At 39.4% G+C, this 26982-nt stretch overlaps 3 protein-coding genes across 6 annotated transcripts; 1 reads left to right on the top strand and 2 right to left on the bottom strand.

Moving 5' to 3' along the window:
* Window positions 1-2569: 2569 nt before the first annotated feature.
* On the bottom strand, window positions 2570-6606 carry LOC116035350. Of its 3 annotated transcripts, none has more exons than XM_036006652.1 (7): window positions 6465-6606; window positions 6329-6400; window positions 5637-5768; window positions 4173-4387; window positions 3356-3503; window positions 3018-3140; window positions 2570-2930 (listed from the first exon to the last, which is right to left on the bottom strand). In XM_036006652.1, exons 3-7 carry the CDS (start codon window positions 5734-5736, stop codon window positions 2881-2883), a joined length of 636 nt encoding a protein of 211 aa, XP_035862545.1. In that variant the 5' UTR covers window positions 5737-5768; window positions 6329-6400; window positions 6465-6606; the 3' UTR covers window positions 2570-2880. The 3 variants fall into 3 exon arrangements, with proteins under 3 accessions (XP_035862545.1, XP_035862546.1, XP_031134247.1); XM_036006653.1 differs by having other exon boundaries at window positions 2570-2804; window positions 2843-2930; window positions 6329-6578; XM_031278387.2 differs by having other exon boundaries at window positions 6329-6578.
* A 1733-nt stretch (window positions 6607-8339) lies between these two features.
* Window positions 8340-18851, top strand: LOC116035246 (B-cell receptor CD22-like). Of its 2 annotated transcripts, XM_036006111.1 has the most exons (10): window positions 8340-9228; window positions 9916-10260; window positions 10359-10580; window positions 11453-11740; window positions 15068-15412; window positions 15511-15732; window positions 16606-16893; window positions 17534-17615; window positions 17732-17765; window positions 17848-18851. In XM_036006111.1, the coding sequence occupies exons 1-10, from the start codon at window positions 9183-9185 to the stop codon at window positions 17884-17886; spliced, it is 1911 nt and encodes a 636-aa protein (XP_035862004.1). In that variant the 5' UTR covers window positions 8340-9182; the 3' UTR covers window positions 17887-18851. The 2 variants fall into 2 exon arrangements, with proteins under 2 accessions (XP_035862004.1, XP_031134098.2); XM_031278238.2 differs by lacking the exons at window positions 8340-9228; window positions 9916-10260; window positions 10359-10580; window positions 11453-11740 and adding an exon at window positions 13498-14380.
* A 712-nt stretch (window positions 18852-19563) lies between these two features.
* Window positions 19564-26969, bottom strand: LOC116035247 (sialoadhesin-like). Its single transcript, XM_031278239.2, has 8 exons — window positions 26530-26969; window positions 25491-25633; window positions 25109-25188; window positions 24793-24998; window positions 22951-23214; window positions 21998-22309; window positions 21536-21638; window positions 19564-21042 (listed from the first exon to the last, which is right to left on the bottom strand). Exons 1-8 carry the CDS (start codon window positions 26582-26584, stop codon window positions 20979-20981), a joined length of 1227 nt encoding a protein of 408 aa, XP_031134099.2. The 5' UTR covers window positions 26585-26969; the 3' UTR covers window positions 19564-20978.
* Window positions 26970-26982: the final 13 nt, after the last annotated feature.

Raw genomic sequence — 26982 nt, 5'->3', positions numbered from 1 at the left:
CTGATTTGATTCATTATCAAAGGTTATCTTTAAATCACACACTGAACAACTGAGGTTATGAGTGGACACACACACACACACACACACACACACACACACACACACACACACACACACACACACACACACACACACACACACACACACACACACACACACACACACATGCGTCTGTGTTATGGTGGTATTTAAGATGTTTGTTCATAAACAGTAAAGGTTCAAGAACATTTTAGCTTACATAGCAGTGAGTGAGATCCAGTCAGCAGATTAGAGATCTCCACTTAGATTTGAGACGATCCTATAGGAATTACATAAATGTAGTCGTAAGTCATAGATAGTAATTCTGTAATATATGCTTGCTTGCATAGTCATTTTTGGAAACTATTGAAAACTTACTGGTGGAACCTCATGACAAGAGTGTTGTGTATTTAGACAGGGTTAGAAGATATAGGGCTTTTCCCCCAAACAGAGCTCAGAAATGCCGAATGAGACGTGACTCCAGTGACTTCTACTGTAAACACACCACACCATTTGATCTTCTGTCAAGCAAACACCAAATGTACGCAATCATACTGTAAAGTGGTCGCTGTAAGACTTCATCTTCAGTTGTGAAGAACATGAAGAAATCAGACACCAGAATCTGACAGGAACCTATCCGGAGGGAACTGAGGTGTAGCTGAGCAGCTGAGTCAACACGCTCCATACTGCCTCTGTTGTGTCAACTAAAAGACGAGGCAGAATTCTCTCCTGCTGATTGCCCTGTGTGTCTGTGTGTCTGTCTGTGTGTGTGTGTGTGTGTGTGTGTGTGTGTGTGTGTGTGTGTGTGTGTGTGTGTGTGTGTGTGTGTGTGTGTGTGTGTGTGTGTGTGTGTCGCTAACTGTCCATGCCTCTCTTTCAGGTGTCACAACACACAGTCAGGGAAATGAAGACCACAGTCAAAGCAGTCAAATACCAGTTGTCATGTTACATCTATTCTAAATTGGGATTGCATGTTTCTTCACAATGGCCATGTGAGCAGCTGTGTTTGTGCAAGACCATAGGTTTGAGTGGATGGTATAGTGTCACAAATTAGCTGGGGGTTTGAAGCAAGTAAAAATTGGGGGGGTAATTTCCTCCCACTTATATTTTAATTACCTGCAGTAGCTAATAACTTTGTGCCAAATACTGCCAATAAAACAACATAAAGACAGAAGGATAAAGGACAGCGACACTAAAAGACTGTGGAGGTCTTGTTCTTGACACAAGCAGACATGTATGGAGTTCACCACCAGGAGGAAACAAGGCACACACAAAAATGCATCACTGCTCCATACATGTGTCTCTAAGCTTTTATCTACTCTTCCACATGGTCTACCTCAGGGTGGGAAATTAGCACCCGCTACCAGCCAATGGCAGGTACTTTTTCAAGGTGGCGGATGACTTTGCCTTGTATACCAGCTACAGTGGCGGGTGGCTTGTAAAACGTTCCTTGTAATGGATTGGACAGCTTTTGTCAAAGAATGCTGTTGCTAATAAACAATTCACAATGCTTATAGGAGTCACGTTATGTTACTGCTAATGAATGCCCAACATTTCCAGATTTTGCTGCTTCATAATAAAAACATTCAAATACCAAAATAACTGGGGACTTTCTTGTGAAGAACTTATAGGAAATGAAACAGCAGGGGCTTTGACCACGCATATTTCCGTCAACTCCAGACTTTTGTCAAGTAGTTTTCAACGCTAGTCCGTGACACCATGAAGCTGAGCTGAGGTACAGACGATACGAAAATGATCGGTTAAAAACATGTGGCGACATATCCCTGGTGTTAAGAGGCCCGCCGCGGAGTCTGTTGAGGGCGAAGTAAAGAAAAAGATAAGGTAGCCTACTTTTCGAACAAATGGCGCATTGACAAAACGTACAGCGAAAGACCATGCACAACATTTCAGATATATTTATATATATATTTTCTATTAATAAAATATGTATTAATAATTAAAAAAAAATAATTATGTATTGAAGCGATTCAAAATATGCTAATGCACTGTACTATAAGTGGCTGGTAAAATTGGGCATCCACCAGCCACAGTGGCTGGTGGGCAAAAAAGTTAATTTCCCACCCTGGTCTACCTAACAAGTGCCCCTGCAAAATAACCAAACATTTTTTATAATGAAGCAGCAGCAGTGTAAACTCATTATGCTGCAGCAGCACACTGTTGGTGATAATGAAGAGGACACTGAGGTTCTAAAGGGGATACAGAAATAAACCTACAAGTGCCGAATTAAAGCCCAATGTGTCAGTCCATATTTGAAATACCAACTGCCAGGCAACAAACTGTGAGAACCAATTGTATGCTGCTGGCTCTGGCTAAACAGGAAGGGCAGTTGTTACAGTGTGAGAGTGTTTCCAACATAGGCAACTAACTTGCAATTTTAAACTCTTTGCATAGGTGAATTAGTGTAGTAATTTGCAGCATGACTGCAGTTTGTCATGTCAGTGCAGATATGCAGGGAAGAGATGGCGGAACCTTTTGGTTCTTGATTGGTTTTGATAGGCCTGGATTCAACAAAGTCATGCAAAACTGAGGATGGTGTATATTGCACCTTTTCAAATTTTAAGCACACTTAGTTTTTGTTCTGACATCATGAAACTTTAACTTGTGTACAGGGTCAATAGGCAACAAGAAAATGAAAACAAGCAATAAACAAGTGCATAATACAAAAATGTTATCATCAAAACATCTGAAGAAATTAAAAGACAGAATACAACATAAAAACCCATCCCAGAGTTTACTTTGGGTAACTGTAGAACTACGAGCTACTGTACTTTGTCTCATGCAAAGTACAGTAGCTTGTGAGAAGGCACAAAGCAACATCAAGCAACGGCTTTCTGTCTACTTTTACTCCTTTGTTACTATTGTGGACATATCATCTTCTGTTTCTTTTCCCTCTGAAAGCACAAAGACACCACACATTACTTATCCATTTGCAGTTTGTAGTCAATGCATTCGCCGGTGAATTGAAGCTGTGTACTTACTGAACCACTTCTGGAGGGTCTCAGATCTCCGCAGCACGATGTACAATAAACCAAACACCAACAGCATGCCAAAGAAGCCCCCAACGACACAGCCAATGAGAGTGACGAAGCTGGCACTGTTATCTGGGAGAGAAGATTTAAGATTTTTGAATCTAAAATTCTTAAATGGAATGACCAGCTTGTGCAAAATCTAATCAAAGTCAGTCAACTACCTCTTAGAGAGCACTCTTGTTGTGCTTCTTGAATATATTAAATGAATAACAATGATTTATGTATTTATGCTGTGATAAACGTGCTGAGAAAATATAGATATTGAATTGTAATAGAAGAGTCTTCACCATAAACATGTAGGACGGCAGCAGGTGCATCAGGATTCTTTGACTGCTGACATACGACTTGTGTACCGTTGTCGGATAAAGAAGTTCCCTTGAGGGTCCACACGGCCAATGACTCTTCTGTCTTCATAAGACAACTTCCATAGAGAGCCTGAGGAGAGCGACAGGGACGGAAAGGAAGAGGGGTTCAGATGAGAGGGAAGAATAAGAGATTGAAAAGAATATAAACATGATGTGAGCTGGGGAAATGCTCTAAACACTCTTAAAAGAGAGCGAGAGAGAGAGAGAGAGAGAGAGAGAGAGAGAGAGAGAGAGAGAGAGATATTTGACTCTCAAGAAGAGAAGAAAGTGAGGATAAAGTGAGGCATTAGAGTAAATATAGTCTCGCATTGCCAGACCTTCCTTTACAGCGCTGCGGAGGAGAGTCTGGCGAGTCCACACAGCATTCTGGGATGGGAGAAGAATGTGCTCTGGTTTATTGGCATTTCTTTAAGCGCCTCTGCAAAATAGCCTCGGGAAGGAACTTGTTTGGGTGGAACATGTGTACGTTCAAAGGTTGTTTTAGTCGTGCAACAGAAAACTTAGATTCGACATATAGTCTAGCTAGCTGTCTGGATTTACCCTGCAGAGATCTGAGGAACAGTTAACCATAGTCCTCATAAATCGACTGGGGTTTAAAATGCCAACACAAAGAAAGCGGAAGGTCACGGACATCCTGCCGAAATGAAATACATCCAGTGGAATTTCCGGCGGCGCCTGAACAATCCCGGAAGTGGAAGGTCGTGGATATAAATACAGAACCAGGCGGTGACCAGCTCACCTGGGCGATACCTTCCACGTGGCCCATGGGGCATGTGAGGCTGTAGTTGCTGTGACTCCCGTAGAAGGTGAACGTGAAGTTTGGAGAAGCTTTGGGCACTCCGCAGCGAAACACTGCAGTTTTTCCCACAGCCACTGTGACGTCAGCTGGCCGTGTGCGGTAACCAAGAGCTGCAGGGTTCGATGCTGAAGTGGCGATGGCGGTAGTGGTTTGAGCTGAAACAGTGATGACCAAAGACCAAAAATAAATGGAAATGGAAATAATTGGATAAAATCAAAAATAATTAAAACAATATATATTATATAGGCTACAGATGTAAAACTGGACTACTAAATCCCTTTCCATTTAACAAATCAAATACATGTTGATGATCACAAAAGGAAGCATTGGAATTAAATTTGTTTAGACTGCTATGGTTGTTTTTCCCCCCACATCAGCAGGCAGCATGATAGAGATCACACATCGTGGAGTCTGATCTTCCCTGATATTACTCAAATAAATGTTGAGTTGAGCTGTTTTTCTATGCAAAAACAAATATCCACCCATCCTTGTTGTTTGTCGCTAAGAGAAACTTAGTACGACCTGCATCTAGAAAAGACCTTTTTTTGATTTGATTTATTTTGGATTTGACAGACAACATAATCCAAAGGATAGCATGTTAAAGTGTGAACACTTATTTCCAACATGGTCCTTGGTGTTAGAACATTTAACACATAACAAAGACCTATTGCAGGATAAAGACAATAACATTTAACACAAATCATCCAAGGTTCAAAAGCATTCTAAAATCAGATAATCATAGATCACATAAAATAATAAGCCTACTCTAATTAAAAAGATCAGCTACTCTATTCCATAAAAAAGCCTTAACCTGATGTCTAAAAGACCCTCTAGTATTTACAGTTTTTAGGGAAAGTGGCAGATTATTCCACAATGTTATACCTGTATAGAAAAAAGCACTTCTAGCTGCATTGTTGACTCTGGGTACTTTACAAGAACGAACACTGGCCCTGGCATTGTGATTATGCTGTGTATGAACCATTTTTATATGGGAGTGTAGATATTTGGGAGCAGAGCCATTTATGACATTATACATATGATTCAACTTTAACTGCTCCACTCTAACATGTACTGGCAGCAGTCCTACCCTTTTAATGTAGCCTGTTGTCTATAAGCCATTTGCTAAATTAATTAATTACCTACCTTAAGCAAAGTCCCTCCACTGCTGTCATAAACATTTGAATATTCTAATGACTAGAAATCCTGTTTCCCTGGAAGATTTTCTTGGAAGGGTGGAAAGATTTGTGATTCACAAAATCCTCCAGTGACTCCATTGAGGTTTTTTTCTCACAAACTGCAAATCATTAGCCAGGGGTTTAACCAGGTCTGTGGATGTTTAGACTGTAATGATTTTATCGGAGTAAGAACTGGAAACTTTAATCCTGGATGTGGTTAGTTAGTTACCTGAAGAGGGTGCGGTGATTTGGAGCACAACCAGCAGGAGCAAGGAGATATGAGAAACCCTCCTCTTCTTCCACATTTCTCCTTTACCCCTCTCCTCCATTTCCCCCACTCAGTCTCTTCTATTCCACTAATCTGCAAACATTTAAACAATTTAACTTTACTTTTCAACAACAATACAGGAATACAATACACGTAATCAGTGCAATACTGCCTGTGTTATTCTTTCAGATTAAATGTGATGTGACTGAATGTGAAGGTTTACATGATGACTAATATTACCTGAGGGCAGGAAAACAATCAAATGATTATTCACATGCATACAGATACAGTAAGTCACTGCTTTATGTGAAAAGGCTGCCAGTATTTTAGGACCCATCAAAGTGATTTAAGAAAAAAAACTATTATCATCTATAAAAATTGTTTAAACAAAAGTTTTTTATTTTATTTAGGATTTCATTAGGAATAAGTTATGTTGATATCATTTATATACACTTTCATCTCTTCATTTTATATACACTCTTTTTTTACTGAGCTTTTGTCATCCATCATTATTGGTTTTCATATACAGTTTTTAAGTATAATCACTTTGTGACCCATGACCATGAATGTCCCCACATCTGACAAGGTTTTTGTTAATATGAGAAAAAAAAAAAAAAAGTATCTCAAAAAGGTAAAAGATTCATAACACTAACCGCAAAATGAAGTGAAAATTCCCCAGCAGGTCTGCAGGCAGCTTCCTTATTCGAAAAATCTGAAACAGCTCTTTTAAAAAAGAATCCTTTATTGTTGAGATGAACTTCTCAGAAGAAACCTCTAAACTGTTAGTCTGACATACAGTGTCTCAATAAGTACGTCAATGTCTCCACATAATGTTAAGTCTCTCTTTTCGCCTCTCTCCGTCTCACTCCATCTTCCTGTTCTAAACCAGTTTTTTCTTTGTGAGTGTGTGTGTGTGTGTGTGTGTGTGTGTGTGTGTGTGTGTGTGTGTGTGTGTGTGCGGGGGTGGAGAGAGACGGCACCTGAAGGAACCTGGACATTTCCCTGATGGTGCATTTCTGCGAAAGAGAAACAAACAGGTTGAGCAGGGCCAGTCTGAGCCAAAAATAGTTTCTGGAAGTAATACACACACACACACACACACACACACACACACACACACACACACACACACACACACACACACACACAAAATGCATTACTTTTCAACGCATACTTGCTTATTTATGCACTTATTGTTGTTTGAATGCCCTGTGCCAATTATGTAATTATATGTGTGTTGTTTATTGTTAGACATTGAGACAATGGATTATATAAAGTTGAAAGAGGAAGAGTAGATTTAGGCTCTTCTTCCTGCTTGATAACAAAACTAAGAGTCTACAGCCATGCTAGCTGCTCTGTGACACTGAACTTAACATTTTGCTAATTGGCACTTACAGTTTTTCTTGATTGCTTTGACCTGCTTAAAGAAACTGGGATCCACTCAGTTTTCATCATCACTGTCTCAGCAGAGCAGAAGACACCTCTTGCAAATATGTTAACCCTTTCTCATTGGATTGACACATTTTCCCCACCCTTTTGCAGAACAGTTAACACGGATGTCATTCAAGCAGTCCAAACTCCATTGTTTTAGCTATGGTAACCAAACAGAAACCATCTGTTCCTAACTATTAGAAACTACCTACATCAGTATGAAATCACTGAAGTACCTGTTTGACACTCCTTCACACAAATCTTCAATTAGCAATTAGTCTGCAGGGTTAGGCCATGTGGCCCCATCGTCAAGACAGAAGAGACTGAGTATCAATAGTGGCTATTTCTTATACTCTACAGTACAGTTTTTTCCAACTACTTACACACAACATCTTTTCATGTCACACTATTTTTGAAACCTCTCACTCAAAGTGCAAAACTACATAGCAAATCTCCAAAACCATAAGCTATTTCTCAGCCTTTAACTCAGTTTTCAATTACATAAAACACTTTTTTCAAAACATTACACACAATTCTCTACCTAAGACACAAAAATCTAACAGGAAGTGACTTGCCTTCCTTTTCTAAACACAACCAATCAAAATGCTACACTTATTTACCAGGGCTCACACACACTCCTCACATTTGCAAACACATTATGCTTAACTAAACACTAACCAATCAATGCTTTAGTATAGGCCTATACAAAGGTCAAAGGTCAGTTTACCTGTTTTGAACAATGGATGCCAACAATAGACAGAGAGCAAGGGGAGGAGGAGGGACAGACAGGGGACGACAATGAGGAGGAGGAGGAGGGAAGAAGAGGAAGAAGGACAGCCATCTCTAAGAGATCAGGGCCACACTTATTCATCATGTGATCAACCACGGATTGACCATGAGAGAAGCCCATCTTGAGTAGCTATACAGTGGCGTCCATACTGCATGCAACTATCTAATGACTATTTCAGCATTACAAATCCATCAGACTTTGTTTTGCACAAAGTGCATACAATCCCCCTGAATTGACTGCTGCATCAAAGCAATCAAGAAAAACTGTAACACACAGTAGGATAGATGAAAAGTCAGGGGCTCACTAAAGGCGTTACAAATCATCCAGCCCTTAAAAATGTTCCACTCAGTGCTTCCAACAGTTGTCCAGAGATGAGATGAAAACTACAAATGGTGGCACTAGACAAAAAGCCAAGGGATTACGTCAGTTATTAGACCACATTGTGTAGGAATCATGAATGTTTGTGCAAACTGTTTTTGCCAGTCCAACTAGTAGATGTATATTTCCCAAAATATCTGAGAGCTTTAACCTGTTGGTGGCGCTTGAGGAAAAGTCAGCGAATTCTCCTCCAGAGATCATGACTATCAGTTAAAAATTGACAATCCATCTAATAGTTTTTGACATATTTCGGTCTGGACCCAAGCCATTGCCAAAATATAAATAACTGCAGTAACTTCCTGTTTGAGTGGCAGATATTCTCCCTGTTGAAGCAGGAGACTACCCTTTCAAAGACTACCTAGTGATTTTAGTTTTACTGTAAAAACAAACATTTGAAGTAGCCACAGAAGTAAAGTAATATAGGAAATAAGCATGAGAAAGAAACAACAAAACAGTGTGCTGGACATGACCGGATGCAAGATGCAGGAAATTAACTTTCAACCACAAGTTCCCCATTTACAGATGGTCAGTCTTTTTGTGTTTTTCTTCTTCTTTCCCATGTTCCTAACCCTTTCTGCATTAACTGTTTAGTCCACATAATGCAATTTTTTAAATGTTAACATACATCTAAATTTCCAGTAAAACTAAATTATTTTTGATGACTCATTCTACACTCCCTCTTGGGTATAGAGAAATATATGCACACAAATAATTCAGGGGACCAGCTGACTCCTCCCATCACATACTGTAAACGTGTGATGTGGCATCATGCTTATATCTGATGTTTTGATAATTCTCGTTCACAACTTTCCTCCTGATTCATGCTGCTTGCTGTCACATCCACTCATGAGAGATCACATCCAATCCCCAAATCTTACATCCATTTCTAAATTCTGTGTTTTGCGTTGATGGACAAGATGATCGCAATGCTCGTGCTTCTGATCCTCAAACCAGGTATGGGGAGATTATTTTTCAATTTTCATTTCAAGACAAAGTGCAATATTGCATTTATTTCCATAACTACTATTTTTATTTATTGGATTTTTAAAATTGACTTTAATTAATTCTATTTAGTTCATAATAAACTCTTATAAACACATCTAGCGAGGGCATGATTTCATTTTCACAGTGACTGACATCCTTCTGTTTGCAACCCGACCAACCCTTTTTTTATAGTTTCAGTTTGGTATTCTCATTCAAATTTCTCTCTTCTGTCCAGCCACCATAATTCAGAAACTCTTGAGTTCTGACACACTTAACAGAGCTCAACTAAAAACTTAAGGAGCAGTAGAGAGTACCAAAGGGCTGCCAAAAACCACTTGTTGCAGGTTCAAATGAGCTTGGTGCATTTATAACACAGCTGTTGACACAGAATTTCCAAATCTCATTTCAGTATGTTTTTCTTAAATTTTTGAAGAACCAATGGTTTCATTGTGCACATCTACACATCTAAAACAGACCAAGGGTCTTGACTTTTCTGATGAGTTCACTCTGTTTAATTCTTTTAAGTCACATTCTAAGGTTTAAGAAATATTGTTGCTGAGGAGTATGTTTCCATTTCCTCTGATTGTTCCTTTAACTCTGCATATAAACAATAAACCTAATTAAAACAAATTACATGACATCATGATCTCTCTGCAGGAAGTATGAGTGCTGGTTGGTCAGTGACTTTTGAAAACCCAAATCCATGTGCTTTAAAGGGATCATCAGTGCATCTCAGGTGCTCATACAACTACACAGATGGTGAAATTGTTACCAGGACTGCATGGTACAAAGGGAAATTAATAGATGGCAACTGGACACGCGTTAAGCTCTCAGACCTTCCTTCATATCAAAATCGTTTTAAATATCTTGGCGACCAGCAGCACGACTGTGGCCTGGCAATTGATGACCTGCAGGATAACGACACTGGACATTACTACTTCAGGTTTGATACGCAGATGTATGGAAGGCGGAGCAAAACATCCGTGTATCTGTCTGTCACAGGTAAAATGATTCTACAACGAGTGTTACTGTTCAAATTCAATATTTTCAGTTTTTCCCTAATATCATGCTCTCTGTTTCTGTACCTGATTGGTGTCCAGAGCTGAGTGCCAGAGTGTACCCTGACAGGGTGAGAGCAGGAGACACTGTGACTCTTGAATGTAGAACATCCTGCCAACTTTCCAACACAGTTTGGTTTAAAGATGGGCGTCCAGTAGCCAAACCAGTGTTCCAGGCTCAAGCAGAGGATTCTGGGAATTATTTATGTGCTGTCGAAGGACAGGACTCAGTGCTATCTGACTCTGTGGCTCTGGATGTTCAGTGTAAGTATGTTTATTATGACATTGTTGGTTGAGAAACTGCTATTTCACTCTGTGATGCATAAATCTAAAGGAATAGTTCAACATTTTGGGAAACTACTTATTGAGTTAGATGAGAAGATTGATGCCACTGTCATGCCTGACCATTAAATAAGAGGCTACCGCCAGCAGCCAGTTAGCTTAGCTTAGTGCAAAGAATGTAAACAGAGGGGAAAAGCTAGCCTGGCTCTGTCCAAAAGTAACAAATCCACCTACCAGCACCTCTACAGCGCACTCATTTTTGATATTGCGCCGCAATGCTCCGACGGTGGTGGCAAGAATAGCATGTAACCATATGGCGGTATCTTTATTACTGTGAAGCGAATTAGTGATGAATCATTCTCATGAATGAACATACAGTACATCAATAATAGCCTAATTTTACCCATGATGATGAAGATACAGAAAATTCGAAATGCATGGCAAAAAAAGCATATTGTAAATATTTTAGAGGCCCCCAAAATTTCAGGTGAGCTCATGTCTAACTGAGAGGAGCTCCCGCTGGCTCTTTTAGTCACAGCCAGGCTAGCTGTTTCTCCTGTTTCCAGTTTTTATGCTAAGCTAAGCTAACCAACTCCTGCTGGTATACCTTTGTATTTACCATACAGATATGAGAGTGGTATCAGTCTTCTCATCCACCTCTCAGCAATAAAGCAAATATGCATATTTCCCAAAATGTTGAACTATGTCTTTAAATCTTTAAAGGAATATGCTTTGACAATTTAGCTACAAATGGTCAGGATCTTCCATTATTATTTCCTTTTAAACTTGTACACAAAAAATACATCCTCTGAGTGAATGTATACAACAGCACAGTGATTGTGTTTTTAATACAGATCCCCCGTTGAATGTATCTGTTGAGATAAGTTATCCTGGTCACCTGACAGAGGGCAGCAGTGTGAATCTGAGCTGCAGCAGTGCTGCTAACCCTGCAGCAGACAACTACACATGGTACAGGGCTTCTGTTTCCAGTTCCAGCTCCCTGCTCCAGGTGGGCTCAGGACAGGTGCTGTCTCTCCCCTCTGTGGAGGCGTCCCACTCTGGACTCTACCTCTGCCAGGCCAGGAACCCACTGGGGCAAAACAACTCAACTGAGGTGCTGCTGACAGCGGGTGATGCAGACAGTGAGTATGCATGGAAGATAGGCAGATTACAACATGTTCAGCGATTGTATTGATTATTGCAGTCAATCTGACAATTGTGATTTCCATTGGATCAGAGCACTGTCCCTTGGCTGCCTGTTCTGCCAATTTCCCCAGCCCTTGTCACATGACCAATTAATGTTTCCATGATGACTATCCAAAATTCTGATACCATAGAATCAGCACTGGAATTGTTTTTTAAAAAGTGGCAGACTGAGCCTATAGAAAATGTGTATTGTATTCGGATACACAATTTGTTTAAAATGAAAACAAGTGTGTCCTGTGCCAATTATGTAATTATATGTGTGTTGTTTATTGTTAGACATTGAGACAATGGATTATATAAAGTTGAAAGAGGAAGAGTAGATTTAGGCTCTTCTTCCTGCTTGATAACAAAACTAAGAGTCTACAGCCATGCTAGCTGCTCTGTGACACTGAACTTAACATTTTGCTAATTGGCACTTACAGTTTTTCTTGATTGCTTTGACCTGCTTAAAGAAACTGGGATCCACTCAGTTTTCATCATCACTGTCTCAGCAGAGCAGAAGACACCTCTTGCAAATATGTTAACCCTTTCTCATTGGATTGACACATTTTCCCCACCCTTTTGCAGAACAGTTAACACGGATGTCATTCAAGCAGTCCAAACTCCATTGTTTTAGCTATGGTAACCAAACAGAAACCATCTGTTCCTAACTATTAGAAACTACCTCCATCAGTATGAAATCACTGAAGCACCTGTTTAACACTCCTTCACACAAATCTTCAATTAGCAATTAGTCTGCAGGGTTAGGCCATGTGGCCCCATCGTCAAGACAGAAGAGACTGAGTATCAATAGTGGCTATTTCTTATACTCTACAGTACAGTTTTTTCCAACTACTTACACACAACATCTTTTCATGTCACACTATTTTTGAAACCTCTCACTCAAAGTGCAAAACTACATAGCAAATCTCCAAAACCATAAGCTATTTCTCAGCCTTTAACTCAGTTTTCAATTACATAAAACACTTTTTTCAAAACATTACACACAATTCTCTACCTAAGACACAAAAATCTAACAGGAAGTGACTTGCCTTCCTTTTCTAAACACAACCAATCAAAATGCTACACTTATTTACCAGGGCTCACACACACTCCTCACATTTGCAAACACATTATTCTTAACTAAACACTAACCAATCAATGCTTTAGTATAGGCCTATACAAAGGTCAAAGGTCAGTTTACCTGTTTTGAACAATGGATGCCAACAATAGACAGAGAGCAAGGGGAGGAGGAGGGACAGACAGGGGACGACAATGAGGAGGAGGAGGGAAGAAGAGGAAGAAGGACAGCCATCTCTAATGAGATCAGGGCCACACTTATTCATCATGTGATCAACCACGGATTGACCATGAGAGAAGCCCATCTTGAGTAGCTATACAGTGGCGTCCATACTGCATGCAACTATCTAATGACTATTTCAGCATTACAAATCCATCAGACTTTGTTTTGCACAAAGTGCATACAATCCCCCTGAATTGACTGCTGCATCAAAGCAATCAAGAAAAACTGTAACACACAGTAGGATAGATGAAAAGTCAGGGGCTCACTAAAGGCGTTACAAATCATCCAGCCCTTAAAAATGTTCCACTCAGTGCTTCCAACAGTTGTCCAGAGATGAGATGAAAACTACAAATGGTGGCACTAGACAAAAAGCCAAGGGATTACGTCAGTTATTAGACCACATTGTGTAGGAATCATGAATGTTTGTGCAAACTGTTTTTGCCAGTCCAACTAGTAGATGTATATTTCCCAAAATATCTGAGAGCTTTAACCTGTTGGTGGCGCTTGAGGAAAAGTCAGCGAATTCTCCTCCAGAGATCATGACTATCAGTTAAAAATTGACAATCCATCTAATAGTTTTTGACATATTTCGGTCTGGACCCAAGCCATTGCCAAAATATAAATAACTGCAGTAACTTCCTGTTTGAGTGGCAGATATTCTCCCTGTTGAAGCAGGAGACTACCCTTTCAAAGACTACCTAGTGATTTTAGTTTTACTGTAAAAACAAACATTTGAAGTAGCCACAGAAGTAAAGTAATATAGGAAATAAGCATGAGAAAGAAACAACAAAACAGTGTGCTGGACATGACCGGATGCAAGATGCAGGAAATTAACTTTCAACCACAAGTTCCCCATTTACAGATGGTCAGTCTTTTTGTGTTTTTCTTCTTCTTTCCCATGTTCCTAACCCTTTCTGCATTAACTGTTTAGTCCACATAATGCAATTTTTTAAATGTTAACATACATCTAAATTTCCAGTAAAACTAAATTATTTTTGATGACTCATTCTACACTCCCTCTTGGGTATAGAGAAATATATGCACACAAATAATTCAGGGGACCAGCTGACTCCTCCCATCACATACTGTAAACGTGTGATGTGGCATCATGCTTATATCTGATGTTTTGATAATTCTCGTTCACAACTTTCCTCCTGATTCATGCTGCTTGCTGTCACATCCACTCATGAGAGATCACATCCAATCCCCAAATCTTACATCCATTTCTAAATTCTGTGTTTTGCGTTGATGGACAAGATGATCGCAATGCTCGTGCTTCTGATCCTCAAACCAGGTATGGGGAGATTATTTTTCAATTTTCATTTCAAGACAAAGTGCAATATTGCATTTATTTCCATAACTACTATTTTTATTTATTGGATTTTTAAAATTGACTTTAATTAATTCTATTTAGTTCATAATAAACTCTTATAAACACATCTAGCGAGGGCATGATTTCATTTTCACAGTGACTGACATCCTTCTGTTTGCAACCCGACCAACCCTTTTTTTATAGTTTCAGTTTGGTATTCTCATTCAAATTTCTCTCTTCTGTCCAGCCACCATAATTCAGAAACTCTTGAGTTCTGACACACTTAACAGAGCTCAACTAAAAACTTAAGGAGCAGTAGAGAGTACCAAAGGGCTGCCAAAAACCACTTGTTGCAGGTTCAAATGAGCTTGGTGCATTTATAACACAGCTGTTGACACAGAATTTCCAAATCTCATTTCAGTATGTTTTTCTTAAATTTTTGAAGAACCAATGGTTTCATTGTGCACATCTACACATCTAAAACAGACCAAGGGTCTTGACTTTTCTGATGAGTTCACTCTGTTTAATTCTTTTAAGTCACATTCTAAGGTTTAAGAAATATTGTTGCTGAGGAGTATGTTTCCATTTCCTCTGATTGTTCCTTTAACTCTGCATATAAACAATAAACCTAATTAAAACAAATTACATGACATCATGATCTCTCTGCAGGAAGTGTGAGTGCTGGTTGGTCAGTGACTTTTGAAAACCCAAATCCATGTGCTTTAAAGGGATCATCAGTGCATCTCAGGTGCTCATACAACTACACAGATGGTGAAATTGTTACCAGGACTGCATGGTACAAAGGGAAATTAATAGATGGCAACTGGACACGCGTTAAGCTCTCAGACCTTCCTTCATATCAAAATCGTTTTAAATATCTTGGCGACCAGCAGCACGACTGTGGCCTGGCAATTGATGACCTGCAGGATAACAACACTGGACATTACTACTTCAGGTTTGATACGCAGATGTATGGAAGGCGGAGCAAAACATCCGTGTATCTGTCTGTCACAGGTAAAATGATTCTACAACGAGTGTTACTGTTCAAATTCAATATTTTCAGTTTTTCCCTAATATCATGCTCTCTGTTTCTGTACCTGATTGGTGTCCAGAGCTGAGTGCCAGAGTGTACCCTGACAGGGTGAGAGCAGGAGACACTGTGACTCTTGAATGTAGAACATCCTGCCAACTTTCCAACACAGTTTGGTTTAAAGATGGGCGTCCAGTAGCCAAACCAGTGTTCCAGGCTCAAGCAGAGGATTCTGGGAATTATTTATGTGCTGTCGAAGGACAGGAGTCAGTGCTATCTGACTCTGTGGCTCTGGATGTTCAGTGTAAGTATGTTTATTATGACATTGTTGGTTGAGAAACTGCTATTTCACTCTGTGATGCATAAATCTAAAGGAATAGTTCAACATTTTGGGAAACTACTTATTGAGTTAGATGAGAAGATTGATGCCACTGTCATGCCTGACCATTAAATAAGAGGCTACCGCCAGCAGCCAGTTAGCTTAGCTTAGTGCAAAGACTGTAAACAGAGGGGAAAAGCTAGCCTGGCTCTGTCCAAAAGTAACAAATCCACCTACCAGCACCTCTACAGCGCACTCATTTTTGATATTGCGCCGCAATGCTCCGACGGTGGTGGCAAGAATAGCATGTAACCATATGGCGGTATCTTTATTACTGTGAAGCGAATTAGTGATGAATCATTCTCATGAATGAACATACAGTACATCAATAATAGCCTAATTTTACCCATGATGATGAAGATACAGAAAATTCGAAATGCATGGCAAAAAAAGCATATTGTAAATATTTTAGAGGCCCCTAAAATTTCAGGTGAGCTCATGTCTAACTGAGAGGAGCTCCCGCTGGCTCTTTTAGTCACAGCCAGGCTAGCTGTTTCTCCTGTTTCCAGTTTTTATGCTAAGCTAAGCTAACCAACTCCTGCTGGTATACCTTTGTATTTACCATACAGATATGAGAGTGGTATCAGTCTTCTCATCCACCTCTCAGCAATAAAGCAAATATGCATATTTCCCAAAATGTTGAACTATGTCTTTAAATCTTTAAAGGAATATGCTTTGACAATTTAGCTACAAATGGTCAGGATCTTCCATTATTATTTTCTTTTAAACTTGTACGCAAAAAAATACATCCTCTGAGTGAATGTATACAACAGCACAGTGATTGTGTTTTTAATACAGATCCCCCGTTGAATGTATCTGTTGAGATAAGTTATCCTGGTCACCTGACAGAGGGCAGCAGTGTGAATCTGAGCTGCAGCAGTGCTGCTAACCCTGCAGCAGACAACTACACATGGTACAGGGCTTCTGTTTCCAGTTCCAGCTCCCTGCTCCAGGTGGGCTCAGGACAGGTGCTGTCTCTCCCCTCTGTGGAGGCGTCCCACTCTGGACTCTACCTCTGCCAGGCCAGGAACCCACTGGGGCAAAACAACTCAACTGAGGTGCTGCTGACAGCGGGTGATGCAGACAGTGAGTATGCAGGGAAGATAAGCAGATTACAACATGTTCAGCGATTGTATTGATTATTGCAGTCAATCTGACAATTGTGATTTCCATTGGATCAGAGCACTGTCCCTTGGCTGCCTGTTCTGCCAATTTCCCCAGCCCTTGTCACATGACCAATTAATGTTTCCATGATGACTATCCAAAATTCTGATACCATAGAATCAGCACTGGAATTGTTTTTTAAAAAGTGGCAGACTGAGCCTATAGAAAATGCGTATTGTATTCGGATACACAATTTGTTTAAAATGAAAACAAGTGAAACTAATAATGTGTGATGTTTTATTTAGCAGAATTACATTGTGTTGCTCTATCCTATCCATCCTGATTATTGGTCCCCCTCCCCCTGTGCCACCCCACTAAAGAAATCCTGGAATCACCCATGGTGGAAAGAGAATCACATTTTATTCATCACAACCATAAATCTACAGTTGAATACCAAACTGCTTGTTAAAATGGGCTGATTTTAAGAAAATATAGTACTGTGGATTTCAAAAATGGACTACATTTTTACAATGTATTTGCTGAACATTTCTAACTATATCTGAAAATATGAGATGCCGTTAGTTTAATTTCTCACACAGTTTTTTTCAAACTCTACTAACAGTTAACCGTGTCATCATCTTTGTTGGTATTGGAGTCAAAGTCTGTATTGGCCTGTTGCTTCCACTGGTTATTATCTGGGCATGGTAAGTTAAGTTAAACACAACACTCTTGATTTTGGACTGTAACATTTCATTTTATGACATGTCATGAAATGTTGGAAGAGGTCAATGTACGTCCTTTTTGTTTTTCATTGTTAAAGGAGGCAGAGACGTAGTTCTGCTGTGGATAAAGAGGTAAGACCTTCTCTTGGTTCAGTTTAAATAAATGAATGAGAGTTTAACACCAAATGTCTAATGTTGCCCGGTTATGTTTCAGGAAAACAGCCGTGATTATGAAAACATCAGCATTGCCTAAATGGGTAAAAAGCAAACAAACAGGTTTACAGAGAAGGAAATGTCTGTTGTCTCCCTCCGCCTGAGCCTGATGACATTTCATTAAACCAGATACATGACCTGCACAAGAATGTCTGTGCTTTGTACGTTGCCTAGAACTCAACATAGTTGCTGAGCAGCTAGTTTCCTGACATGAAAATGCAGCAACACCTCTCATTCCTTCCTGACTCCTGTCTGTGTAAACATCAAGTACTTCTCATGAGAAGACAGAAGGGAATTGTAACTTTACCCAACCTTGCAAATGTTAGGCAACAATACTTTAATGAGAAAATAGCTTAATTTAGTAACTTAAGTTATGAAAGTACAGTATAGTTGCCTAACATTTTTCAGTGGTTCACTGCTGGTACAACAGACTGTATCCACAATCATTGTGGTCGAACCAGGATATGCTGCCATCTTGAGTTCAAAATACTCATGCAAATGATGTTCTTGTAAATGATCACTTCTTGTAAATGATGTGTCACCTTCATTCCACTAAATTAGAAATATTATTTACATTATTAACCACAACCCTAGCTTTTAGGTTTTAGGGTTGTTAGGGTTGAGGTTTGTTAAGGTTTAATATTAAGATTTTATCATATTTAGTGTTTGAAATTGTAACAGAAATAACCACAACAGCACAGCATTTATGAGGTCAATGCATTTTAAAGTTTGTTTGTTTCATCTGTAAACTGATCAACATATGCCACATACACACAGATGGCAGGACTTTGGTTAATATGGTAGTAACCTGTAATCGCTATTCAATAATCTTTTTGTGTACCTTCTGGTGAAAACTACTGACTACTGTAAAGACATTTCACACCTGCATGAAAAATAACAAGCATTTCCAACTAGCTGCTGTAATCACTGTATACATCGTGTTTTTATTTCATATAAGTATATGTTTTCTTATACAATAAACTTAACAAACTCTCTTATTTTAAAGGCAATTTTCTTTTTGAACAGTTGTTGAAAAATGGATGGAAGATATCACACATGTTGCAAATCTCGGTATAACTCTTCACTATACTAAATACATACGATTTAGAGCAAATCTCATGATGATGACATACACTGTAGCTTCAACCAGCTTTAAAAAGATATGATGTAATCAGTGGCATTACAATATGTGTGTGTGATGATGACCCTTTGGGGTCATTTGAGTGTTTTTGCTGTCTACATTGTGTCCTATGTTGTGCCTCCTGTTTGCAGGTTACTAATTAGAGTATCAGCTCACCTGGGTCTGGTGTGCTGAGGCTTCTTAAGCTGCAGTAAACGTCTTTGTTATGACCACTTGAGCCAGGTCGTGACAAGTGGGGGAGATGACACCATGTTAAATGTTTAAACAATACTTTATTAAATCAAACTAAACCAAATTAGACCAAATTAACTATATACAGAATGGGATGTAGAAATCAGTGGATTAGGGTGTGCTGGGTGAGTGTGTGTTGGTGTTGCAAAGTGTGAACTCAGCAAAAGACAAACCTAAGACAACATAACCTAACCAAATCTTGGTGTGCCTGTGGAGACAGCATGGAGAGAGGAGGCCGAGGATACTGCAGCTGAGTTAATCTAATTAGTAACCTGCAAACAGGAGTCACAAAATAGGACACATCTCCACAATGTAGACAGCAAAAACACCCAAATGACAACAAAGGGGCATCACAGTGTGCCACTACTTACCTCTATTCTCATTAAAGCATCAAATAACTGTTAAAAATGTACAGTAAAAGCAACCCAATGAACTGATGTGCACATATAGTATGTAAAATTATCTCTTTAAATATTTTAGAAATGAAGTAATGTACTTCCTTGTTTACTTAATTAGCATTCAAAAATAGATGTGTGCACTACTTATGTACTCAGCTTGCTTTAAGACCATAAATCAGAAAAAAGCAAAATTCGAAAGACTAATGAGATGAAAAGTTGATATCCAAGACCATTTTGTAAATGGATGTCCGGGCATCAGAGTCACTGTCCTCCTGGTTTTCATGGTCAGGCTCTGGTCAGTATCTGTTAGAGCCTTATCACACTGAAGAGTTTATTCAAAACCAAGCAGATGTGACCCAGTCCATACTGCTTACAGCTTTTAATTGGCTCATTATGACTTTATTTCCTGACTGCATCTTCATGCTCATCATCATCTTTCAATTACAGCTGTTTCTGGAAATTGTTTATAGAACAGTACTGGGTGCACTCCGTGGCGTGTTGTTAAAATCCAAGCGCGAACAACAACTCCGGTTGTCATCTGTGGTCGTCATATGTGATAAACCATGGAGGATGTATTCAAATTCATATCTGTTCCTGCAACACTTCAACAGACTAGAGCACAAAGTAGAGAGATTTCGGTAATGAGAAGGGGCGACTGAGGATTTTCAGTAAATTTTCTCAGTTATAATAAATATTTTATTTCTAGAAGATTGCTTGGTTAAATCCTGACAGCAGCATTTAGCTTAACCCTAAGCACAATCACGCTTAAACAAATGAAATCAGACAATCAGATGAACAGAATAGATTAAAGCCCAAGTGAGCCAAGTTCCTCCTCGTTAAGCTCAGTACATTGAAATCCAAGAACTAAAGGTTTCAGCATTATGTCATGCTTGCTTGAATGTACAGCAATCATATCATATGATCTTCGGGTTTGGGCGGCTCAAGCAGGCCAAAATGTGCTACAGCATGTGATGCAATATAATTTGATGGTATCTGCTTGTATTATGGCTTTACTTGGCAACATGAAGGTAAAAGCACAAGAGTGTCCGAGGGTATTAAGAAAAATATCTACCTATCTTGAGTTACTTATAAAATAAAAATAATACAATAAAATGAATAAGGTCTCTGAAAAGGCTCCAGGATTAATAAATCCTGGCTGTTAGCCTGGTTGGGCCCAGGCTAGCTGTACAGAAAAAATCTCCATGATAACTTAGGTGCCTCTGCTTTTGTGTAACCGAGTCAAGGCTAAATTCATCCAGGATAACTGGAAAATCCTGGCATAATCCCTTATCTTGGTTTTGTGAAATAGCCCTCTGGTGGTTGTATGGTGTTTTTTTTTTGGTGTGTTTTTTTTTTGAGTCCTTAAGGTGCTGGAGCAGTTGTCTCAGTCAGGACATACGACTGGTGTCTTGATGATTTCCGTCTCCTGAAAGGACAGACAAATATTTAAAAAAAACATTGTAATTTACATTATTAAGTGAAGTTAATCGTGATAAATGTTTCTTAAAATATAATAAATAATGCATTAACACTGTATGTTACTCAAACTCAGACACTGAAGATCGTTGGCTAATGTTTACACCATGGGCATCAGTTCAAGAAACTATTATGTGAATGCACACTGTTATGAATGATGCATCAGGTATTTTCAGACCCAGTTTCACTTCTTGTTAGGCTGTGTGTTACACATTGGATCTTTTTAACCACACACGTTTTATAAATATGAGCTCTTTTGTTATAAGTGATGCAAGCAGGAAGAGATTTTTTGAAATTACATTATTTTACTTATACTATCCACCAACCCAACAGTACAGTTCCGTACCTCTTAAGATTCCTGAAGAAGATGGTGATAGAACTAATAACAGGAAACAAATAAATACAATCATACTAATCAGCTTTATGAGAAGCAAAGAACTCACTTTGTTAAGAGAATGGCCACTATGGCCACGATAGCCAGTAGAACCCCGATGGTTACTCCAATAAGTGTCAATCTAACTCCTGAAGAGTCAGACGGGGTCGTTGCTGTAGTGGACAGAACTGGGATTAGAACCAGAACAAACTGTCTCAGGCAGTATAATCTTTAATACAATGTGCATGTGGATGGCTAGAGCTTGGACCAAGAAGGTCTTGGTGCTGAGTATGTAAAATGTAAAGGTATTTCATAATGTTGGGAGTCATGGCAGCAGAGCTAGTGTTTTTTTTTTTTTACGGATTTAAATGCAAAATGGGCAAAATATTTGAACTAAATATTAACTGGACAAAGTCATTTTTCTGTTGCATCCTAGTTAAGGTTTGGCCATGTGTTACTCTGGGACTATTTTCTGCAGGATTGCGGAGCAAACAGGTTGCCACTGAAAACTGCAAAACATTTATTCACCCACCTCTGGAACCTTTGAGTGTTACGCTGTCAGTCTGTGATCCATGTCTGTTGCGTGCAACGCAGCAGTGCTGCCCATGTTCCTGAGTGGTGATGTTGGCACTGCTGAGTGTCGGGCCTCGTCCTGTGGATGTAGCCGTGGATTGTCTTGCTCGGTGAAAGCTTTTGTCTGCTGTAGATAAACACGCTTTGCCCTGGTACCAGGTGAATGTGTGGACAGGCGGGTTAGCATCACTGCTGCAGGTCAGAGTGACAGGAAGCCCGTCTTGTTGCTCTCCAGCAGGAGAGACTGAGACAGCTGTGTTTTGAGGAGAGTCTAGACAGGAAGGAGATGAAAGGTCAGTTACACCTGGCTTAAAGTCATATGAGATCCTGTCTAAACACTGACTGCTTTTAACCCATTCTTCAACTAAATTTTAACCACATTTTCAAACTGTGCAGGGAAGTTTCTTCATCCAGCGAAGAATTTCTCAATAAATTCTAAGTTGAAAATGCTCCGTCACAAGCACCTTGCTTAACTTTTGTTCAGTCAGGAACACTCTCGTCAAAGATTTCAACATTTATTGCAACAAATGAAAATACAGTTATGCATCCTCTTGATAATGCTCCCTGGACCAGCCAAGCAGCATGCTAAGCTGAGATAAGGAGCACCATGCAGACACACCCCTGGGTAAAAAAGAGTGAGCCAAAAGAAAGACATTAAAACATTTTTTTTAAACTTTGAGTCATGTTAGTACTCTGAATTAGGAAGGTAGCTGCAGTGCAGCAGCAGTGAGTGAAGCAGCGTCAGTGTAGCAGGGACCATTGAGGAGGGAGTCACATTTGAAAGGACCGCCTTGATGTGAGAATGGCTGTGATTGGTTTAGTGTCCTGCATGAACTAACGCTAGGCTTAATTTAATGTTAAGCACAGCAACAGGCTAAATATGAATTTAAATCAGGAAGGAACTTCACCTACACTCTACGTCAACGAGCAGCACTGTTGAGTTCTGCACTTTTTCTCCAGTCTGTATCTGACAATAGTAGCTGCCAGAGTCATCAGAGGTAACCTCACTGATGTTCCACACCTGTCCAATATGTCTCGGGCTGGTGCTTGTGCTCCTGTACCATCTGTAACGGGCCTGTGGACTGGCCGCAGGGCTGCAGCAGGCCAGGCGTAAGGCCCCGCCCTCTGTGATGGCACTGGAGGGACTTGCTGACACTGTGACTGCGCTGGGGGAGTCTGGAGAAAACAAAGGTTAGGAAATCAGGAAAGTGCACTGCAGACTTACTTGAGATATTTAAGTACAGTTTGTAGACAAAATTCATCATTTGACTGGTTAGTCAATCCCTGTGTGTATTTCAGCAGGGAAAAATCACAATTGCTTGGTAAGAAATATTGACATACAATGTTTTGTGTCTGCAGACTGTTTCCAGGAGTTTAGTGATTTGTTACCAACAACTGTACGACGCTCCCTGTTTAGGGCCTTGGCCAGGACTTTAGAAACACTGTGGTTAAAGATCCAAACACCTGCCAGATCATTTCAGATTATTTAATCATTTTGGATATTTCTCCCTGTTGAATTAATTTAACTCTACTATTATTATAGTTTTTTTCTCTACTGTATATGATAGTCTAAAAGTCTATTTATTTGTTTGTACCCAATCTGAGTTGAAAATCTTTCAGACGAATGCAAATATCCAACTTGTCTCTATAATTCATTTATATTCTCCTGTATTCTACCATGTTTCATTGTTTAGCTCATCCTACAGATTATCAGTACTTCGTGGGATTTATTCACAAAGGATGACATGGCATGGCAACAGACAGAAAAACAAGAAAACAATAAGAGGAAGTTCACACGGATGTTTCTCAATTATTTCATAATAATATCTTTGTGGTGGAACAACACCTCATCCTAGACACACAAAATGAGATTGCGTTTCTACAGGCTCTAATACCTTAAATTGCTCTAAATCCCTCTTCTTCTTTTTTAAAGTTCAGCAAAGACAAGTTACCAGTTTATCCCTACATGTTTGGATGTGAGTGATTGTCATCATAAATATAGGTCGTTAATTGGAACCATACAACTGGCCTTTGACATAAGAATGATGTCGAACTGAGTTTATACATTACTTAATTTGCAGTCAGTGGTCAGTTTCAGTTCTACTTCTCATAAATAGCACAAAGTGTCAAACACAGAGTTGCATTAAGGAAGTGGTTCAAACATCAGCACTTGTTATCGAATTAAAGAAGTAATGAAGTTAGCAAAGTACAAATATTCTTAGTTATCTTTGTTTCTTAAACAACGACTACCAGAAACCTACAACTCAACACAGTTATTGTAACCGGGCAGTTACTCCCAGGCAGACAGACATGGAGCACTAGACAGACAGGCAGTAAGACAGTGTGCCAGTGTGACACAAAGGACAAAACCAGTCACAACATAGAGGAAGGACAAATCAAATGACTGTGGCTTGTCTACTGTGGTCAGTGCAAACTGGTTGGTCAGTGCAAACTGAGACTGTCAGTTAAGATTCTGAGATAAATGTCAATCATGGGTGAAACTCAAAGCACCATTTAATAAAAGCAGCTCCCTACTTTGCATTTAAAATAAAACACTGGCATAAACAACACGTTGGAAAAGAACATACGGATGTACTATGTGTTGTGATGATGATGTTGCCATATTAAATTTTGCTTTACATTTCTTTTTTTCTTAAATGCCTCGCAACTCTACAAATGAGGATCTATTGATTGATGTTTGTGATGATCGTGTTGATTATGATCAGTTGTAGTATTACAATGAAAGATTCCCACCTGTCACCAGGAGCTGTGTACCGCTCTGCTCTGGCATCTTCTGTGTAGGGTGGCTGGTGATGAGGTAAAATACGTATGTTCCGCTGTCCGACTGCTTCAGATCAGAAATCCTCAGAGAACAGTTTTTTGTTCCTGGTTGTCCCAGGTACTCCACCCTGCTCTGGTAGGATGGATCTGGGAAGACACCGTCACTGTGGAAGACATATCTGAGACGGACAGACAGACAGACTTAGATATTTATTTTGTCTAACCCCTATGCTATTAGTTCTATATGCTTAAATGAATGGCAGGTGTTTCTGTGCGTTTTCAACAATACCTTGGTGTGATACAGCGACTGTCTTCGAGACACCACATTTCAGACAAAACTTTGTACTTTTGTCCTTCTTCTCCACCACCCTAATAAAGAAAAATAAAGGAGTTGCTAAAAATAGAAGATACAGAGCTTTTAAACTAGGGATAAAGTAGGCTTACTGTAAAATAGCAGATGTTATGTTTGTGTTAACTCTAGATGTTTTAACCACTCCCCAAACTTTAATTGCCAGCTTAAGTTAGTTAGTCATCCTTAATCACCCCTCTGTAGCTGCACATTTCTATTCCTTCTGATTACAGATCTGAGCTCTTGCAGAGGAATTCTTCTGGTTAAAGACACACTGCAGGATGTATTGCAACTGCTAACAATGCCTTCTTTATTGAATTACCTGAGAAGAGAGCCGTCCCTCTTCCTTGGTTTCATTAGAACTTTGGGGGTAGTCATAGGAACAAGGGAGAACAACAGAGGAACCAATCACAGCACAGATAGGACTGGAGGGGAGATAAACTGACCAATCACCTGCAAGAATACCTGAGGGGCAGAGAATATGTGTGAAAATATAGCAAGTTAACCACCAAGTTACGTTGTGTTACTTTTATTTTACAGATTAAAAGTAAAAGAAATACACAGTTGTACTGTGCGCTATAAAAATACATTTGTATTTTCTAGGCAATATGGCCTATTTTGACTTTTTTATTAATATCAGTACTATAAGATAGATAGATAGATAGATAGATTTTTTATTGATCCCAAAAAATGAGAAATAACGTTGTTGCAGCAGCAAAATTTCAGACACACAGCACACATACAGAGTAAACATTAAATAATAGGAAACAATATACATGAAATAATAATAGAATAATACACTAGCAATATTTAAAATATATACAATTTGGAAATAAAATGTACAACTGTTTCGATAGATATAGATAAACTTAATGTGCAAGTTGGGGAGTAAAAATGTACAACTGTTTCACTGGTAATGATTGTGCAAGGTTGTGCAAGGTGCAAATAATGCGGTATGTGTCTGCTCAGAAGGAATGCACTCAGTCTCAACTCACTAGATGCATTTTTGCTATTTGGGAGTAATGTAAAAAAAAAGTAACAAAGTAAGTCAGGGAGAAATATTAAAATATTTTACAATGAACAAAATTGCCAAGATTTTTTTTGTGGCAACTGCAATATGACCCAGTGAATGTGTTACACACGTCACTGAAATAATCCTCAAAGCAGTTGTGACCACAGGCATGAGCTTTATGATGTTTATGCCACATTAATGTCACTGTAAGAAAGAACTGTCAAGCTCAACAGTTAATTCTGTTCAATCTATTTTGAAACTCCAGACAGATGCTGTGCCAGCTGATCTTCACAATACTAAATGTGGGTGCCGTCAGGAATGTTGCTGGTACTTTCACACAGGATCTTACCTTTCAGAGAGAGTGTGAGCAGCAGCCAGCAGCTCTGGGCCACTCGTCCACCCATCTTCTTCTCTTCCTTCTGTTCTGCAGCTGTTGCTTGTTTTGTTTCCTCAGTCACCTGCTCCCCTCTTTTTGCAACTCCTTTTCTCTCCTTCTCGCCCCACTGTGTGACTCTGTGATCCTTGTCAACCAATCTACCCTACTCAACTCTTTAGTTAAGTCAGTGATATGTCTGCTTCTCTTCCTCCAGAGCAAAGACATATAGGTCAGATTGTCCAACTTCCCTTTTATTTTCTCAGCCAACAAGGCCATGGGGTGATGACAGGGCTTTCATGTTAGCAAAGGGAACATACTGTAGGATACATAGCATAAACACACACATGTGTGTGTAGGTGGTTGGGGGACACTGTAGGCTACAGTACAGTATGTGTTTACTGGATCAATTGTCTATACCAAAACAAT

Source organism: Sander lucioperca, chromosome 10 (assembly GCF_008315115.2).
Source record: "Sander lucioperca isolate FBNREF2018 chromosome 10, SLUC_FBN_1.2, whole genome shotgun sequence".
In the NCBI taxonomy this organism is placed as follows: domain Eukaryota; kingdom Metazoa; phylum Chordata; class Actinopteri; order Perciformes; family Percidae; genus Sander; species Sander lucioperca.
This window is presented reverse-complemented; position numbering and strand designations above follow the sequence as displayed.